The 20,178-nt window shown below is 41.2% G+C and overlaps 1 protein-coding gene across 3 annotated transcripts in view; it reads left to right on the top strand.

Annotated features, from left to right (window-relative positions):
* PCNX2 (pecanex 2) overlaps window positions 1-20,178 on the top strand; it is a 262,726-nt gene that overhangs the window by 121,710 nt on the left and 120,838 nt on the right. For 2 of the 3 annotated variants that reach the window (XM_061624507.1, XM_061624506.1), the window contains exons 20-21: window positions 1,108-1,249; window positions 4,567-5,724. In XM_061624507.1, the coding sequence (XP_061480491.1) occupies window positions 1,108-1,249; window positions 4,567-4,777 (353 nt within the window). In that variant the 3' untranslated portion in view covers window positions 4,778-5,724. Of the gene's footprint in view, window positions 1-1,107; window positions 1,250-4,566; window positions 5,725-16,774; window positions 16,884-20,178 lie in introns of those variants that run through there. The other variant, XM_061624508.1, reaches the window with a different exon arrangement.

The raw sequence follows: 20,178 nt of genomic DNA, 5'->3' as shown, positions 1-20,178 counted from the left end.
TTTTGGACATGTTTGAAGATAAGAACATCAGAAAAACTGGGCACTTGTGTGACCTCAGTCTCTTCACGAGACCAATCTAACAACTGATACTCTTTAAAAAAATGTCTTTATAAGATGCATTATGATGTTAAATGCCTTTGCAGGGGGGGGTGTTGCATGGAAATACAGTATGTCTGGAGAATAATTCAGTTCAAAGCAGCATGTTAGATATCAAAATGTATTTAAGTTCAAATTTAGGTTTATTACAGAAGGACAAAGAGAGAGTAAAGGAAGCATAGCTCTCCTTAATTATTTTAATTCTAGATGAAAATAAAATCTTGACAACCAGCAACCAGGCTGTTTTCATACTAGCAGACTAGGATCTTAATGCACTCCACCAATTGCTTTATCCTTTATATAGTATAAGATTCAACTTTGTTTTCCAGAATATTTAAAAATATTTCCATAGGAAATCTGATACGTTTCAAATTATCGGGGAATCTGGCAGGGGGCTTAGTTCAGAAGATGAAATATTGAACAAAAATACAAGTACTAGAAGATAACTACTTGCAATCAATATATTTTTTAACAATAATTTGACTCTCTGAATTAAAAGAATCACCCCACCTCAAGATGGTATTGGATTTTCTGCCTGCTTAATAACATCCAAACTGCTCTTGACTTGTTCTTCTCTGATTTGTTAGCTGTTTGGGTGATACTCATCTAAAATGCTATGGTTTGGGTGCAACAGTGTGTGCCTCTCCTTACCTGTGGCTAATTTTCTTTATTGTGCTCCCTTCAATTATTTTCTGTTGCTTCTATAATTGCCATTAAATTGGCATTCTGTGAGAGCTCTGACCTCCTACTTATTTAATCAAGGTTTATGGGGCTTAACATCTAGTTGCTCAGATGATCTGGAGCACCTTTGGAATTTCTCTTTGGGACTCCAGCAAACATTTCAGATTCTGATGGGAGAACAAAACCCTCCTCACCAGAGCCTATTACAGAATTTGCATTCATTGTGATAAATGAATAAGTCAGTAAATGGCATGTATGAAACTGACGAGTCATCTCCTATTTACACTGCAAATGTTTTGACAGAGCACCACTTTGCTTTGACATTTTCAGGTGCTGCCCATTTAATGTGGTTTGAAAGACTCTATGTGTGGCTTCAGTGTTTTGAAAAGTACATCTTGTATCCTGCAATAATACTGAATGCCCTCACCAATGATGCTTTTTCAATCAGCAAATACAAGAGGTTAACCCCACAGTAAGTTGCTTTTATATTTGATACTTTACTTGTAGAACTAAGAATTGGGCAATATCATTAATGTACCAGGCCTACAACTTAGGCCAGCTCAACTTGTGACCTCCCCCACTCACACAAGCTGATGCCACCTAACTGCATATCTTGTAACCAGAGACTTCCCCCCACTGACACAGTGGCTCACCCATTGGCCACACTGATGGCACAACAGGATGGGTGACAAATTTCTGTGCCCTCACCCCATCATCTACCAACCCACTCAGCAAAGCAGTTAGCTGTCTGCAGGGTTCTCCTGTTGGGCCAGTGCCAGAATGCTGGCATTCTGGGCAAAGTGACCTCAGAGAGAGCCTGCACTGCTGCTGATTTGCAGCAGTACATAGACTTTTACGTTTTGCTACCGGTAGACTTTAAACAGTAATAGTTTACTATTCTTAAACCTTAAATAGTGTTTGCTGCCACAAGTGGCCAGTGGTATAAGTGCCCTTTGGGGCCACCTCGTTCACCATGCCTCACTCTGGAAGGGCTGTGCATTCTTCTAGGGCTCTTCATCAGAGTGAGGCATCGTTGGCTGGGAGGCACTAGAAAATCTAGCCAAACAAGCCCTGCTGCTGGTGGTGCAGTGGCAAGAACAAGAGGAGGAGGAGATCAGTGTGGGGTGTGGCATGTGGGGCAGTGGCAGCTCTGCCTCAGGCAGCAGAATGTCTTGTATGAGCCCCGACCCTTCAGGCAGCAAGAACGTGAGATTGGTGGGCTGCCGTAAGTGGCTGGTAGAGAGCATTTGGCTTGAGAAATCCCAAGTTGTGGAAGTCTGCTATAACCACGCTTTTCTTCATTTTGAAGGCTCTTCTCCTTTTCCTTCTCCCTCAGACTTCATTCTTCTTCAAGTCCACCAAACCCAGCACACATTCTCGTCACATTGAGATGTGCCTGCCAGCAAGCTCAGAACCAATTTTGTGTACTTATTTATGTTCCCTTCAAAACTGAAAGTCTGGATGAGAGAAGAAACTCTGACAGCCTAAGAGTTTCTGACATTTCATTTCTGACATTTCATTTCATTTCATTTAGCTGATTGTTTGGAGTAGCCTCATCTCTAGCAAAGCTAAAGATCTGCATGAAGGGACACAGAAAAAAGAATTAGTGCCATTTTTATTCAAAGCCACCAAAATCCACCCAGGCTTAAAATCCTGCCAAAATGACAGGGGCACGACCTACACCACTATCTTGAAAAAACTTGCATCTGTCACATTCTGCCATTGTGTGGTTTATTTTCAGTTAATTTGGGGATACTAGATCAGCCACACAAGGCCTTCTCTCAATCCCGCCAACCAAAATAGTTAGGTTGGTGGGTACTAGGGAGAGAGCCTTTTCTGTGGTGGCCCCCACTCTCTGGAACTCCCTCCCATGTGACCTTCGACATGCCCCTTCCCTAGAGGTATTCCGCAAGGCCCTGAAGACGTGGCTATTCCAACAGGCCTTTGAGGTCCTTGGGAAGGGTAAATCTCCTTGATCTTGTCATCGTATGCTGTTAATATAATTGTTTTTATATGTATTGATGACTGTCCAGCATTTTTATTTACTGTTATTAATATGACTGCATTGTTATTGTTGTATTTTATCTCATTTTAATGTACGTCGCCTAGAGTGGCCATTTGCCAGATAGGCGACAAACAAATTAAATATTATTATTATTATTATTATTTATCAAGCAATGTGAGCAGCACTTGCACAAAAAACTTGACATCAGAGATGAGGAATCTGGGGCCCTCCAGATATTACTGGACTCCAACTCCTATAATTATCCTCTAACCATTGGCAGTGTGGCGCTGGGGCTTATGGAAGTCAGTTCAGCAACAATGAGAGCGCCACAGGCTCCCCATCGCCACTTTACCATCCCTTCTCTGAGGTGAAATGCATAATTTCCACATGGGCAATTTAAACAGTCAATTCTGCAAGAGGAACTTAATTTGTTCCCATGGATGAAAGGTACCCAAAATTTTCTAGTAGGCATGCCTCTAGCCCGAAAGGAAATGGCTAGGTCCAGTGTGGTAAAAATAACTAAACCTGAATGGTGCAAAGGTTCATATTTGAGATCACTGTGTGAAAGTCAGGGAAGGGCTGCAGTAAACCTCTCTTCACAATGAACCCTTCTTTACTTGCTACCCACAACTGGTAGCTCCCTGTCTCACATGTGTAAGTACAAGAGGGCCTCAGATATTGCAAGCTACCTTCTTCCAGGATATTCAGTACCATAGCCTGCTTTTTCCATAGCATGCTGACCATTTTATTTACATATAGAAGATTTCAAAGAGGTAGCATAATGTCTGTATGTATATAACATTATATCTATAGACATAGAGACTATTATTATGTAATATATATTAGAAAGCTGCACACACAAAATATTGTAGCAAAAATGGATCAATGTGCAAACAAAGGTGTAAAACAAAGGAAACAATGCCTACTAAAAGATAGAAGCAAGAATTCTGGGAAGTTTACCAACAGTCTTTCTTTTTGTTCTAATTTTCTAGTACTTAACAGTATGTTGACACCAAAACAACTAGAATGACTAATGATCTCTGGAAATTTATAATGCTGTGCTTTCAGCAAGGAAATAAGTTTAATTCATGGGTACATCTTTCACATCTGTTGTGGATGGATGCATGGATGGATGCATGCATGCATGCCCTAGAGTTGTAAACTGTTGTTTGTTTTAATTTTGTTCCAAAAGATTTAGGGGGAAATTACACTACACCATTTGCAAGAGTCCTGTGGTTTGGCTGAGAAACAGTGACTTGCCCAAAGCCATCCAGTGGGCTTAATGGATGAACAGGAATTTGAATCTGGGTTTCTCACATAATGCTGCCCACGGCACCACCCTGGGTGACATCCACTGATGTCCACCTGGGTGCACAATACATTTCTGCCTGTATAATGAAATTTTATCTTCCTCTCCTCTTCCTTATAGTTCCCCACATGCCCCCAGCCTCTGCTTCAGAAGGTCTCCCAACCCTCTAGAACAAATTTTGGGACATATAGGGGGCTGAAGGAGGGAGGAGAGGAAGAGGAAGTTCCATCATGCAAGTGGAAATCTACTTGTGCCATGTTGGATGCCATCCCCTGTTTTTAATACAGGACTGGTCCACATTATATGGAAAGCCATATCATACTGACTGGATTCAATAAACTCAATTATAAAATTGTACTATTGCCAGGAATAAATGGTCAGCTTTGTGTGGCAGTTAATTAAACCAAGTAGAAGCAGACCTGATAACCATCCTAGTTTTACTTTCCTGATTTTTCTTTTCTCTTTCCTCTTGCAGCTGTGATATCTTTCTGATTACAATTGCGGGAATGAAGCTATTGCGTTCTTCATTTTGTAATCCCATTCACCAGTTTGTTACATTAAGCTTTACTGTAATCTTCTTCCAATTTGACTACTATGGTAACTCCGATAACTTCTTGCTGAATTTCTTCATAATGTCCATTGTGTTTAATAAGGCAAGTGAATTGTTCTTTAAAACACTATTATAATTTTGAGTGTTTAAGAAAATGAAACTAAAAACCCATAACTAATAAGTGTATGTATAACTATATCTTACCATACTATTTGAAACACATGGGTCCAGTTCACATGCCACAATAAACCATAGTTTAAAGGAAACTATGGTTTAATGTGAAATGGAAGTTCCTCCTCTTCCTGTTGCTGTACTGCCAGGAAACAAGGTAGAGGCTAGCTCGTTGTGATATCTGAACCTGACTTTGTGGTTTGTTTCTCTCCAAACAAACCACCAGCAGCATCCAGTGTTGATTCTTGGCTTACTGCTTTTGGTTTGTTTGGAGAGAAACAAATCATGCCCAGGTCTGAATGCTATGACAAGCCAGACTTGGGCTTGTTTCCTATCAGCAAAACAGCAGCAGTAGCAGTACAAGAACTTTTCTGCATGTTCACGTTAAACCAGGCCATAGTCTCAAAGTGAAATGCCTTTGAAATGTACATACTTCTGTGTAGATGCAAGTTTGTAGAAATTCACAGCTATAGAGCAACTTCTAAAACCAGAAAAAATAATGAATTGGAACATACCTTTCCTGCATCAGTTTTGAATGTCTGTTTGCTAAACTTACTACTTTAATTTTTATTTGTCCTTTTGCTGTTTATGATTTTGGACTCAACTGCCTCTAGAAAATAATTCAAAGAACTCACCAGGTTTACAATAAGAGATTTTTTCACTCCTAGTGTCTGGCTTAATCCCCCTCCCCCTGTTTTCAGGACATTATGCCTTATGTTCCTTAAAATGTTCCATAAAAATTACTAGTCCAGAACTTCTTGTTTAGCATAAGCATTGGCTAGGTGCCATGTTCCAGCATTAAACACAAATGTAGGGATCACTGTAGTCTTATCGCCTTCTGCAGAATGGACTCTGAAGTCAAACTTTCTTCCTATTTATTTATTGATTGCAGTGATAACTGAGTGCTCATTTATGTGAGATTGTTGCTGTGATATAGTGAAAAGATTCGTGTTTTGAGAAGTTGTTGTTGTTGTTGTTAAATTTATATCCCACTTCTCCTCCCAGAAGGAGCCCAGGGCAGCAAACAAAACACCAAAAATACTCTAAAACATCTTAAAAACAGACCTTAAAACATATTAAAACAAAACATCTTTAAAAACATCTTTTTAAAAAAACTTTAAAAACATATTAAAAAGCAATTCCAACACAGACTGGGATAAGGTCTCTACTTAAAAGGCTTGTTGAAAGAGGAAGGTCTTCAGTAGGCACCAAAAAGATAACACAGATGGTGCCTGTCTAATATTTAAGGGGACAGAATTCCAAAGTGTAGGGGCTACTAAAGGTCTGCTTCCTATGTTGTGCGGAACGGACCTCCTGATAGGATGGTATCTGCAGGAGGCCCTCACCTGCAGAGCGCAGTGATCGACTGGGTATATAAGATGGTCTTTCAGGTATTCTGGTCCCAAGCTGTATAGGGCTTTGTACACCAAAACCAGAACCTTGAACTTGGCCTAGTAATGGGCAGCTAGTTCCAGAGCAAGCCCATGGGTTTCTTTTCCTTTTGGGCCCCACAACCTTCTGACCTGTTAAGTACATAAGAAGAGCCCTGTCTGTCTTTTCCAGCATTCTGGTCTCACAGTGGTCAACCAAAAGCCTATAGGAAACCCACAAGCAGAACATGAGCACAACATTCCTCTCCTGCTTATGTTCCCCAGCAATTGGTACCTTCAGGCATGCTGCCTCTGATATTGGAGGCAATATACAGCCCTCACGCCTAGTAGCCATTGATAGTCACCCTCCATGAATTTACCTATAAAACAAATAGTGCTATTAGCATTATTATTAATTTCTATGCCAACTTGCATCTGAAGATTGCAGGGCAATATACAACAATATATGAAACCATACAAAAATAAAAATGCATACCATCTTAAAACATCATGGATATATTAATATAGCAGAGACTAACAGTCAGTCACTAAAGATCTAAATATCATGCACAAAGGCCTGAATGAATAGATGGACCTTCAAAAAGTGCGAGAAGGACAATACGGAGGGGGGAAATTGTATCTCCAATGGGATGGAGTTCTATACTTGCCACTATGGAGAAGGCCCTGCCACATGAGCAGTACCTGTTGGGTGGTACCACCAGCAGGGCCTCCCCTGCCCATTTCTTAGCCCAGGTTACGACATAGTAGGGAAGGTGCTACATAAAGTATTTGGGTCCTAAGCCATTGAGGGCTTTATATACTAAAGTCAAAACCTTAGATCAGGCCTGGTAGCATATGGGCAGCCAGTAGGGCCGGTTCTAAAGGGCGACCTGGTTGGACACTGGCCCGATGGCCCCTGGAGCTACAGGGGGCCCCTCAGCCGCCCCTCCGCTCCCCTTCTGTGATCCGCTGCCCCCTCACATCTCCCCACTTACCTGTCTGCTGTCTTTTACCGTTGCCCTTAACGAAGATGGTGGTTGCCATTTCCCTAAGGTACTGAAGCCCTGCCACCATCTTATTTGATGGCAGAGATGCGTGCGCATAGCACGCATGCGTGCCATCAACAAAGATGGTGGTGGAGGCGTCGTCCCCTTAGGGAAACCGCGGCTGCCATCTAGAGCATGGGTAATAATGGCCATGCTATCACAGTCTAGAAACAGAAGTAGCTGGCAAATTAGCTGGAGCTGGTAGTACTTGCTCCTTGCCACTGAAAAAATGTGTATAATATATACAGTAGGTTTGGTTCTGGAAGTACAACATTTGGCCATCAATATTGTAAGAGAATGGCTCTGAAAATACATGGCTTTGGAAAGTGAATTGGAACTCCAGTCTGCAAAAGACTTTGAGGCCCCATTTCTTAAGTAGAGCTCCTGATAGCACATATATTTAGGCCGTTGAAACTATTGCCATTTATATACTATAATCACCACAAATGCATCACAGTTTTATTGAAGAAATACTATAGCTCATGGGCAAAGTAAGTATATTTTAAAAAGGCAGCTGTTGATTATTCTCAGAAGTTTAGAATGTCCCTAAAAGTTGATGTGAGTTTGTTCCATTTATTTTTGAGAGAAAAGTAAAAATATTTCTTTAAAGGTAACTCTTGCAAACTATTAAGATGTTGCCCATGAGAGTAATACCTGAGGAAACAAGTGAGTAAAATAGAAATAGCACATACAAAGTTTTGGGCCCACTGAGGCTATAAGTGTAAGCGACAATCTTAGGCAGTGAGCTTGTAATTATAGATTTGCATTGAGACTGTAAGCTAATTATAGGACTGATGGATTTTGAAGATTAATTATTACATTTTGCAGGTTATTAATTCATCACATGGATCTAAAGTCTCAAGAATCCCCCAAATTTCAGTGGACTGGCGTTCTAAAAAGTTAATTTGAAGTAATTATATTTCTATGAAAAAGCTATCAGATTCCTGCTCCGATAAGCATCAAACACTAGCCGTCTCTTTGTGGTCTATTCTGCTTCAGCAAGAAAAGAAACTGACAGCTTCAGTCAATGTACTGTTCAATCACTGCAATGTTCACAATTCTTAAAAGATAGAAAGCACATTTTTACTGCCACCACCTTTGGCTATGTAGAAATAACTCTGAAAGTGACAGTCAGGATCTTATTATTCACCGAAGGTGTGAATTTTCCCATGTCTGAATTGCAAGAATCTTCTCAAAGTGTTGTAAATCTGTGTAATCATCTCAGTGGAAAAAGATGTGTGCATCACATTGAAGCAATGGTTGAGAGAGCATATCGATTTTCCTTTCTGCTAGTCACTAAAGTCACTGAAAAAAATCACAGCAGACATCTCCAGCTTTGTTAGTCAATGTTAGATGACACTTCATCTATCATCGGTAATGTACTTTGCAATGGTAGTGGAGGTCACAGCTGGAGAAGAAAGGGATAATCCTTTCTTCTCCAGCTGTGCTCCCTCCAGATCACCCCTCTGCTGTTATCTGGATTCATTCCAGTCTGGGTTCAGGCTTAGATTTGGGACAAAATCAGCCTTGGTCACCCTGATGGATGACCTTTACAGAGAGGACGGGGGAGTGCAACCCTGCTCCTCCTTTTCAATCTGTCGGTGGCTTTCAACACCATTGACCATGGTATCCTTCTGGACTAGCTCTGTGGGATTGGCATTGGTGGCACTGTGTTGTGGTGGCTCCTTTCATACCTGCAGGGACCAGAGAACAGTATTGGGAGAGTGCTCCTAGGCTCTCTGGTGTTTATACTTTGGAGTGCCGCAGGGCACTATCGTGGCCCCAGTACTATTCAATATCTATATAAAGCTGTTGGGAGCAGTCATCAGGAGTTTCTGAGCTAGATGCCATCAATATGCTGATGATACCCAGCTCAATTCTCCATAACATCTGAATCAGGAGGGGCTGTGCAAGTCCTGGATCGGTGCCTGGATGCAGTGGTGGACTGAATGAGGGTCAATAAACTGAACTTGAATCGTGGAAAGATGGAGGCATTGTAGGTGTGTGGTTCCCGTGTCTAGGACATAGGACAATTGCTGTCCTGGATGGGTTTGCACTCCCTCTGAAAGAGCAGGTACATCGTGCGGAGGTACTCCTTGATCCATCTGTCACTAAAGCCTCAAGTGAGCTCTGTGGCCACAAATACTTTTTGCCAGCTTCAGCTGGTACACCAACTGCAACCATTCCTGGACTATGACAGCCTGACCCAACTTGTCCATGCATTGGTAACCTCAAGGCTTGATTACTGTAATGTGCTTTATGTGGGCCTCCCCTTGTATATGGTTTGTAAGCTGCCACTAGTGCAGAATGCAGTGGCCAGATTGCTTACTGGAGCAGATTACTGACAACATATTACCCCACTGCTGAAAGAGCTGAAAGAGCTGCACTGGTGCCAATTTGCTACTAGGCCAGGCTCAATGTGCTTGTGTTAATTCACAAAGTCCTAAACAACTTGGGCCCAAATTACCTTGCCTGTGATCACAGAGATCTTCTGATGGGGCACTCTTAGTGGTTCCCTACGTCCCTGAGGTTCAGTTGGCCTCCACCAGGGACCGAGCCTTTAATGCAGCAGACCCTGCCCTGTGGAACTCCCTAGTGATAGAGGTTCAGCAGGAACCATCCCTTCTTTCTTTCAGGCATCTCTTGAAAACTTAACTTTTTAGACAGGACTTTTAACATGAATTTTTCTCTAACCAATGCAGTATTTATTGATGCTTTTATTATTGTTTTTAATGATGTTTTTATTGGTTTTTAAATTTTACTGTGTCATTTATGTTGTAAGCCACTTTGATTGGGGTTGGACTCGATGGCCTTATAGGCCCCTTTCAACTCTGCTGTTCTATGATTCTTTGATGTACTTCTACGAAAAATTGTGGCTTATAAATACTTTAATTAATTAATTAATATATGCAATTTATACAATAAATCATAACCAATTGAAGGTTTCTTCGAAGCCTAATTGTGGCACCAGGGGGGCATTTTCTGTATGGAGATCCCAGCTGGGGAGGGCAAAGTTAACACCCCCTCCCAAAAAAAATAAGTTTGAAAAATTCCTTCTATTGGCTACAATAGAAATCTTCCTCCAAGCCTAATTTCAGCAGGAGAGAGGGGAGGGGCCCTTTGGATGCTGAGAATGGCCTTTGCAGGCTTATGTGTATTGGCAGGCACCACAGCGGTGACCCAAGTATTCATTAATGCAACACAGTGAGACCTAATAATATAAATCAGCCTGACTGCTCACTGGGCATTACTTTGCATAGCCGCTTTTTTTCATCTGCAGCGTCCTCCTCTTAGCTGCTTTTCAACAAGCTACCACATGTGGGAACACCCAATTTGGTAAAGTGGTCGAGAACACTGTATAAAAAGCCAAAATAAATTGTGCATAAGGACATTGAGAATTCTGTCCCTTATCCAATACTTCTCTATCAATTTATTTATTTATTTTAAATGTGACATGCCTGTCTAATTTTAGTCAAAGCAGGCAGAAGTTCTTTGATTGGTCAGTTCTTTAAAACAAAGCAAACTGACCCAACAACATTGATCAGTCTTCTTATACCTAATAACAGCAAACTGAGTATTCCACAAAATTACAAAAATTCTAGAATAATCTTGTTATTCCTGTTCCGGGTGAGCTAATGTCTCATATGCAAACTGGAAGTTGACCCAGTCCATAGCTCCTCTTCGATCTTCATTTTTTATTTTTTAAATTAGTATTAAGCCCATTTACTACTTTGCCCATCACAAAAGGTCCTGGGAAGGTTACAGCACAATAAAACAGTAAAAGTGTAATATAGAGATAATATACAGTTAGAACAGCAATCAACAAATACAATCATTTGCAGGAAATAAAACTACCATTACACATTCCCAAAAGCCTGGCTGAAAAGATATTTCTTTGAGATGTCAAAGTCTTCAGAAGTCCTGTCATCTGTGTACTTTCGTTGCTATGCCATACATTATACAAAGTTTACATGTGCAGCTAATACATTTTGGCTGTGATCCAGAATTTGAAATAGCCCAGAATATAGACAGAATACACCTGTTAAGAAAAACTGGAGTCTGATAGTTCAGTCCTTTAAGAGCTTGGATTATTTTATCTTATAACATCCCAGTGTTTTAAGATACGTTCAGCAATAACAGAAATATGCTGGGTTTTTTAAATCTGAGCACAAAACTACCTGCTGAGGCTTCTCCTTGAGGTGGCCATGAAACATCCATAGCTGCAAATAAAATGAGCTGTATGCAGTGCTGTCCTTCCATTCACGGAAAGCACTTTGCTCCAGTGGTGGCTTCTATGAAGGGGAGGGGGTGGGGGAGGGAAGCAAATTTTGAAAATTGCCCCCTTTCTCTTACAGTCCCTGCACCACCTCCCACACTATTGTGAAAAGTTCCCCCAATCCTCTGGAGGCTAGAGCAAATAAGGGTGGATGGGTGGGCATTACGGATGGAAAATTCTGTCATTTTCGGTTCTCTGTTTCTCATTTTTCCAATCTTAAATTCAGTTGTGCATCAATTTGCATTTTTTTAAAAAAGAAATCCTCATGAAAATTCTTTAGCATTTTAGTTCGAATTTCTCCAGTTAAACACATTTTATGCAGTTTTGACTAATGTACATGTTTTTCCTAGCAATTTCTCATCATAGAATGCATTTTTGTCTGTTATTTTCACTAATATATTCATTTTTATGCTCATTTCCCCCTAATATATGCATTTTTGCAAACCTTGTTTGTTTGGAGAACTGCATTGGCAAATTCTGATTAAGTGCGAGTTTTAAAGGATGACTGTTTCGGTTCTCTCATTGTTTAGGAAAGTGTGAATTTGATCAATTCCGCTTTAAATGGAAACCAAATTGAATTTCTCCCCCATCCTTAGTGGGCATAGGAAGCTGCAAAAGGGCAAGGAACTGGTGGAAACCATTTCTTCCCCTTTCCTTCATGGAAGAGCCTTCCATGAATGTAAGGGTACTATTGAATACAGCCCATTATGTATAGAAGAATTACAACAAATTCAGGAAAGGAATTCTAAAGCTTTTAAATTAAGAAGCATAATTCATCTGAATGTGTCATTCCGTATAGAAAAATAGGTAAAGACAAGAACAAAAGCCAATAAATGACTTGTGATGTTTGTGGAAAGCTAGATTTATAGAAAAGAAATGGCACTGCAATGAGGAAATCTCCATAATCAGCAACATGCAAGTCCCCCAGCTCTGCCAATTTTCTACAAAGATGCAGAAAGATTGCTAAAAACATTCATGAACAATGCACATTAAGGGAGATAAACACTACATTAGATTTTTAATGGGCAAAATATTCTCTCTAATTGGATACACATAAAAGAAAAGCATTGTAATTCCAATTCAATAGTGGAAAAAGTAATGTTTCAAAGTAGGTATCTGACAGGTATGTTGTTATAACAGGACTATGGATCTGGGGATCTTGAATGCTGCATTAAAACACCCCAGGCTCTGTGAATACAAAAAAAATGTTGCAACAGATACAGGTTTTGCTAATTGGGCAGATTCACATAATTTCTGAATTTTCATGACTCACACAATTTGCATAGTTGCACAGTTTGCTTAAGGAGCTTAGCTGACTGTAATTTTATGTGCTGTGTGTGTGTAGAGTTTTGTGAGAAAGCAAGCAATAGGAAAGGGATATAACAGCAGTTATATACCATTTGCGGGATTATTTTCAGTTTATGGTGATTTTTTTTTCTTGGTTAGTCCAGATGGATGGAAACACAGTGAAGCAGTCATCAGAGTATTCCGTCAGACTTCCAGATTTATCAGACCACGTTGAAAGAACAAATAAAAGATAATTTGCTACCATGGGATGGGATACATGGTGGAACAGCATTGTCATTGATTCTGAGTCAGGGATCACCAACCTTTTTGGGCCTTCACTGCAAACCAGAGAAACTATGGGCACCATACACACTCTGCACACCATACACTGCAACCTATTCTGTGAGCTACAATAGAATGCTTCTTTCAATCTGAACTTTGGGGAGGGGCAGGGACCATGTGAGTGGCAGGGAAGGCCTCTGTGAGTACATGCATGCCGACAGGCTATATATGGGTGGCCCCTGCTCTAGGCTAAACAGAAACCACTATAACTGAAAGTAAACTTCGAACCTGGTTGAATGAGCCACCCCAACACAAAGACAGAACTGTCATTGAAAAAGACAACCCTTTTGTTTTGTTTTAGGAAAGTTTTTTTCTAGGCTTGTGACTTTGAATAACATCTGGGCTATAAAGCTTATTTGAGAAAGATAATTGCAGTATTCTGGTGGATTTTTATTTATTTATTTGATTTATATCTCGCCCTTCTTCCCAGTAGGAGCCCAGGGTGGCAAACAAAAGCACTAAAAACAGTCTAAAACATAATAAAAACAGACTTTAAAATATATTAAAACAAAACATGCTTACAAACATTAAAACAAAACATCTTTAAAAACATTTTAGAAAAGATTTAAAAACAACTTTTCTAAAAAAAGCTTTAAAAACATTAAAAAGCAATTCCAGCATAGACACAGATTGGGATGAGGTCTCTACTTAAAAGGCTTGTTGAAAGAGGAATGTCTTCAGCAGGTGCCAAAAAGACAACAGATGGTGCCTGTCTAATATTTAAGGGGAGGGAATTCCAAAGAGTAGGTGCCACTACACTAAAGGACCACTTTCTATCTTGTGCGGAACGGACGTCCTGATAAGATGGTATCTTCAGGAGGCCCTCACCTGCAGAGTGTAGTGATCGACTGGGTATATAAGGGATAAGACAGTCTTTCAGGTATCCTAGCCCCAAGCTGTATAGGGCTTTGTACACCAAAACTAGAACCTTGAATTTAGCCCAATAACAAATAGGTAGCCAGTGCAATTCTTTCAGCAGTGGGTTGACATGTTGGTGATATCCTGCCCCAGTGTGCAGTCTCGGCACTGCATTTTGCACTAGCTGCAGCTTCCGGACCAACCTCAAGGGGAGCCCCACATAGAGCACATTACAGTAATCCAGCCTGGAGGTTACCAGTGCATGGACAACTGTGGTCAGGCTATCCCAGGCCAGAAACGGCTGCAGCTGTCTTACAGTTGAAGCTGGTAAAAGGAACTGCTATCCACTGAGGTCACCTGGGCCTCCAGTGACAAAGATGGATGCAGGAGCACCTCCAGACTACAGACCTGCTCTTTCAGAGGGAGTATGACCCCATCCAAAGCAAGCAACTGACCAATTATCCAAACTCGGGAACCACCAACCCACAGCGTCTCCATCTTGCTAGGTGGGTCCTCATCCAGCCCACCTTGCATGGCCTCTTCCAATTTATTTATTTATTTATTTTATTAGTCGCCCATCTGGCTGGCTGTCCAGCCACTCTGGGCAATGTACAAAATAGGCATACAATACTTAGACGTTAAAAATCTAAAAACAATGAAGATAAAATCTAGCCAACCCCAAAAGCCTGCCTGAAGAGCCAGGTCTTCAAGGCCTGGTGGAAACTCATCATGGAAGGGGCATGGTGGAGTTCATTCAGATGTTAAAGAGAAATAGAGCTGGGTATTGTCAGAGTACTGCTGACACCTCACCCCAAATCTCTTCATTACCACTCCCAAAGGCTTCACATATATGTTAAACAGCATGGGGGACAGGATGGCCCCCTGCGGCACTCCACAGCACAACTGCCAGGGGGCCAAAAGACAATCACCCAATGCTATTCCCTGAAAGTGACCTTGGAGATAGGATTGGAACCACTGTAAAACAGTGCCCCCAATACCCATCTCACCAAGTCGGCCCAGAAGGATACCATGGTCAATGGTCTCAAAAGCCTCTGAGAGATCAAGTAAGAGTAACAGGGTCACACTCCCCCTATCCTTCTTCCGATAAAAGTCATCCATCAGGGCGACCAAAACCGATTCAGTCCCATAACCAGGCCTGAACCCATACTGACATGGGTCACGATAATCTGTTTTATCCAAGAGTACTTGCAATTGCAGCGCCACAACCCTCTCAATCACTTTCCCTAAAAAGGGGGTATTTGTGACTGGACTATAGTTGTCATAAACCAATGGGTCCAGGGTGGGCTTTTTCATGAGCAGTCAGATCACTGCTTCTTTCAGGGTGTCTGGAACCAGTCCCTTCCACAACAATGTGTTGACCACACCCTGGATCCACTCGGTCAAACCCCCTCGGCAAGCTTTAATAAGCCAAGAAGGGCAAGGGTTGAGAGGACACACTGCTGGCTGCATCATCACAAGCACCTTGTCCACATCATCAGGCCGTGTCAACTGAAACCAATCCCAAGAAGTTGCAGCAGATGTTGCACTGGACACCTCACTGGGGACTACAGTAGATGAGGATGGGGTATCAAGATCGCTATTGGGGCAAACCCTCAAAGTGTCTCGCAAACAATTCATAGTGGGCCTCTCAAGGGTCCAAAACTCTTATTTCCTGACCCCTGACAATACAGAATAGCACTACTGGACAGCTACTTGAGGATGCAATGGTGACAGAAGTGCCCTGCACAGTAGTCAGGGTTATGATGTTTTAATTATGTCCAATCAGCCTCACAGCACATCTTTTGCCATTTGCACTCTAGCCGTCATCCAGCCTGTTTCCCTGCCCTTAGCTCACTGATGTACCAAGGAGCAAACCAGGCTCCACAATGCCAGACGGGGTGATCGGGGCCAAACATGTCAAGAGTTTGATGCACCTTGCTGTTACACAGCATGACAAGGGCTTCAACAGGGTCAGCTGATCTATCTACTGGGAACTCCCCAGGGCATTCAGGAATCCTGTGAATTATGTTTAGTCTCCAGGGGTGGACCATTTTAATCTGTCCACCACCCCTGCAGTGAGGATTGGGGCCATGAGTCTAAACTTCACCAGGAAGTGGTGTGACCATGACAATGGGGTGATATCCACCCCTCTATCTCCAGACCACCCCTTCCTCCATCTGGAGCAAAAACCAAGTCAAGGGTGTGTCCTGCCTATGTGTCAGGCCAGTGACAACTTGAGATAGCCCCTTAGTCGTCATGGAGGCCATGAAGTCCCGAGCTGGAGCACTAGAGGATTTTGCAATAAATGTTATATATTAAATAAATGTAATTTATTAAATGTAATCATGGCTCCGATCCTGCCTGCAGGGGTAGTTGTTCCATACGACTAATTTGGCTCCTGTTTTCAGCTTGTGAAAGAATAATTCCATTTCACTTTCTATATTAATTGCATATCAGCTATCTAAAATGAAGTATAATTGTAATATGGGTACATGGACACTATCTGTTTGCAGTGGAGGCTGGTAGCTCCGATGTCAGTGGGGCAGTGAATCAACTCCGTGTTTTAATCTGAACTTTCAAGGAGCTGTCCAAGAAGCACATTGGACAGCTCCTTGAAAGTTCAGGCTAAAACCTGGAACGGACCCACTGCCCCACTGTTATTGGAGCCACCAACCTCCACTTTGTGTTTGTGTAAGATACATATGGTAAAATGCTTCTTTTTAAAAAAAAAAATAGTTTTCACATATGCTGCCATAACTTTTTTCTTTCTGTTTTGTTTTCAGCTGTGGGATCTACTGCAAAAATTACAGTTCACTTTGACATATATTGCTCCTTGGCAAATTGCTTGGGGCTCTTCATTCCATGTGTTTGCTCAGCTCTTTGCAATACCTCGTATCCTTTTTTAAAAAATAAAAGTGTTCCTGCTGTTTGTTCTGTATTCAGAGGGTGAAGTAAAGACTGCTGTTCTTGGGTAGTTTATATTAAGAATGGTTTGAAAAATGTTGAAGTTTTGAAGCTAAGTATTGGTATTTCCAGAGGGAGAAAATACAATATTAAAAAAGCTGATTTGAACAATACTGTGAAAAGTGGAATATAAATTATTAAACAGATAAAAATAAGAAAAAGTAATGAACGGAGAAATGTATTTCATTATTGCTTCTGATGTTATTACTTGTGCAGTAGGGCATATAACTTAAGTATGAAGTTACTATTATCCAAAAACACTGTACAAGCATGACTAATATCTATAATTGTCACTGAGGCAGATACTGAAACTGGACAGTGACTCTCCTATTCTCTGATTTCACGCATTTGTCTCTGGGCTAGGAGTCTCTTTGGGAGTTTCTGTTAATCATTCTTCCATTCTTAGAAAGGGAAGCTACTAATGCGACTGCCCCATGGCATTAATAGGAATTCTGGAAAGTCACAGACAGCAAATTAGGAATCTGCTACTGCTGCTGAATTTGTATACCGCTTATTATTATTAATTTATATATTGCTTAACAGGCTTCAGTGCTGCATATAATTTGGCATATTAGCACCTGGGCCCTAACTACATTATTATTATTATTATTATTATTATTATTATTATTATTATTATTATTATTATCATTATCATTGTCGTTGTCGTTGTCGTTGTCGTTGTCATTGTCGTTGTTATTATTGTTATTATTGTTATTCAGATTTATAAACTATTTCACAGCATAAAGCCATTGAAGCAGGATACAAGATGAAAATAAAATGAAACACAAGCTCTAAAAACAACAAAATAAATTCAACAAACTCTAAAAACAATAAAACCATTCCTAGAAACTCCAAAACAGCAAAACAATTTTCTTCAGATATAAAATTGATATTTCATAAATAACTGGGTCATATCTCTGGGAAAACCTTTCTAAACAAAAATGTCTTTAGTAGGCACCGAAACATGGCACTAGGTGCCTGTCTGATTTCAGCTGGTAATTAATTTCAGAGAGCTGGAGCTGCAACACTAAAAGCCTAGTACATAAAAGTATATTCCACTAAAATCAATGAGACTTTAGAATAAACTAAGATGTGCTGTTGCCTGCATGCAGTACCATAGGAAAATCCCTTTATACATCTAAGGACAAAGATGGGGAACCTTTTTAGCCCAGCTGGCCAGATCATGAAGTTCCTTATCCCAAAGGCTACCCACCTGTTAATCACCTGATATCTCCATAATGTCAGGTGATCCATTTTTCCTTTGCAGTGCGGCTTGAAGTCAAGCCACACTGCAAAGGAAGATCCCAGTAGGGCTTGAAGTCACCACTGATCAGCTGATTGGCCCTCCTTTCAACGCTCCCTTTCATCAGGGATCAGCTACATTCTGGAGTTCCTGTTCAGAATCTCTGGTGTGGAGCCAATCCTAGCAGGGCTTGAAGTCACCAGCAATCACCAGATCAGCATTGACTCATATTTTGGCCCTCCAGTTGGGAGCTCCTGAGCAAAACCAGTCCCAGCAGGGTTTGCATTTGCTGTCAAATTTAACAGGCACCGAATACAAACCCTGGCTGCCAAGTAACAATCAGGAGTGCATTCTAAGGCTTCAAGTTGCTCCTTTGCAGGTGCAACTTTACCTGTCACACACCTGACATCATGTATGATATCAGGGGTAGGCCAGGTGGGCAGGACTTGGGGAATACGACTACACCGGCTAAATTAGGCCCCCTGCCAAGCCTCATTAGGCCAGAGGTTCCCCATCGCTGGTCTAAGAATTCCACATGGTTAAAATATTCTTACTCTGTGGTGTGGCCTATATGCACATATAGTATATAAACTCTGGCAAAAGAAATGCAAGAAGACAATAAGGGATGCTAAAAAAGAATTTGAGGAGCACATTGCTAAGAACATAAAAACTAACAACAAAAAGTTCTATAAATACATTCAAAGCAGGAGACCATCTAGGGAGACAATTGGACCCTTGATAAGGGAGTCAAAAGTGTACTAAAGAACGATAAGGAGATTGCAGAGAAGCTAAATGAATTCTTTGCATCTGTCTTCACAGTGGAAGATATAGGGCAGATCCCTGAACCTGAACTAACATTTGCAGGAAGGGATTCTGAGGAACTAAGACAAATAGTGGTAACGAGAGAGGAAGTTCTAAGCTTAATGGACAATATAAAAACTGACAAATCAGCGGGCCCGGATGGCATCCACCCGAGAGTTCTCAAAGAACTCAAAGGTGAAATTGCTGATCTGCTAACTAAAATATGTAACTTGTCCCTCGGGTCCTCCTCCGTGCCTGAGGACTGGAAAGTGGCAAATGTAACACCAATCTTCAAAAAGGGATCCAGAGGGGATCCCAGAAATTACAGGCCAGTTAGCTTAACTTCTGTCCCTGGAAAACTGGTAGAAAGTATTATTAAAGCTAGATTAACCAAGCACATAGAAGAACAAGCCTTGCTGAAGCAGAGCCAGCATGGCTTCTGCAAGGGAAAGTCCTGTCTCAGTAACCTATTAGAATTCTTTGAGAGTGTCAACAAGCATATAGATAGAGGTGATCCAGTGGACATAGTGTACTTAGACTTTCAAAAAGCGTTTGACAAGGTACCTCACCAAAGGCTTCTGAGGAAGCTTAGCAGTCATGGCATAAGAGGAGAGGTCCTCTTGTGGATAAGGAATTGGTTAAGAAGCAGAAAGCAGAGAGTAGGAATAAACGGACAGTTCTCCCAATGGAGGGCTGTAGAAAGTGGAGTCCCTCAAGGATCGGTATTGGGACCTGTACTTTTCAACTTGTTCATTAATGACCTAGAATTAGGAGTGAGCAGTCAAGTGGCCAAGTTTGCTGACGACACTAAATTGTTCAGGGTTGTTAAAACAAAAAGGGATTGCGAAGAGCTCCAAAAAGACCTCTCCAAACTGAGTGAATTGGGCGGAAAAATGGCAAATGCAATTCAATATAAACAAGTGTAAAATTATGCATATTGGAGCAAAAAATCTGAATTTCACATATACGCTCATGGGGTCTGAACTGGCGGTGACCGACCAGGAGAGAGACCTCGGGGTTGTAGTGGACAGCACAATGAAAATGTCGACCCAGTGTGCGGCAGCTGTGAAAAAGGCAAATTCCATGCTAGCAATAATTAGGAAAGGTATTGAAAATAAAACAGCCGATATCATAATGCCGTTGTATAAATCTATGGTGCGGCCGCATTTGGAATACTGT

The sequence above is a fragment of the Rhineura floridana genome, chromosome 4 (assembly GCF_030035675.1).
Source record: "Rhineura floridana isolate rRhiFlo1 chromosome 4, rRhiFlo1.hap2, whole genome shotgun sequence".
Taxonomy (NCBI): domain Eukaryota; kingdom Metazoa; phylum Chordata; class Lepidosauria; order Squamata; family Rhineuridae; genus Rhineura; species Rhineura floridana.
The sequence above is the reverse complement of the archived record's forward strand: the minus strand, read 5'-3'. Positions and strand labels throughout refer to the sequence as shown.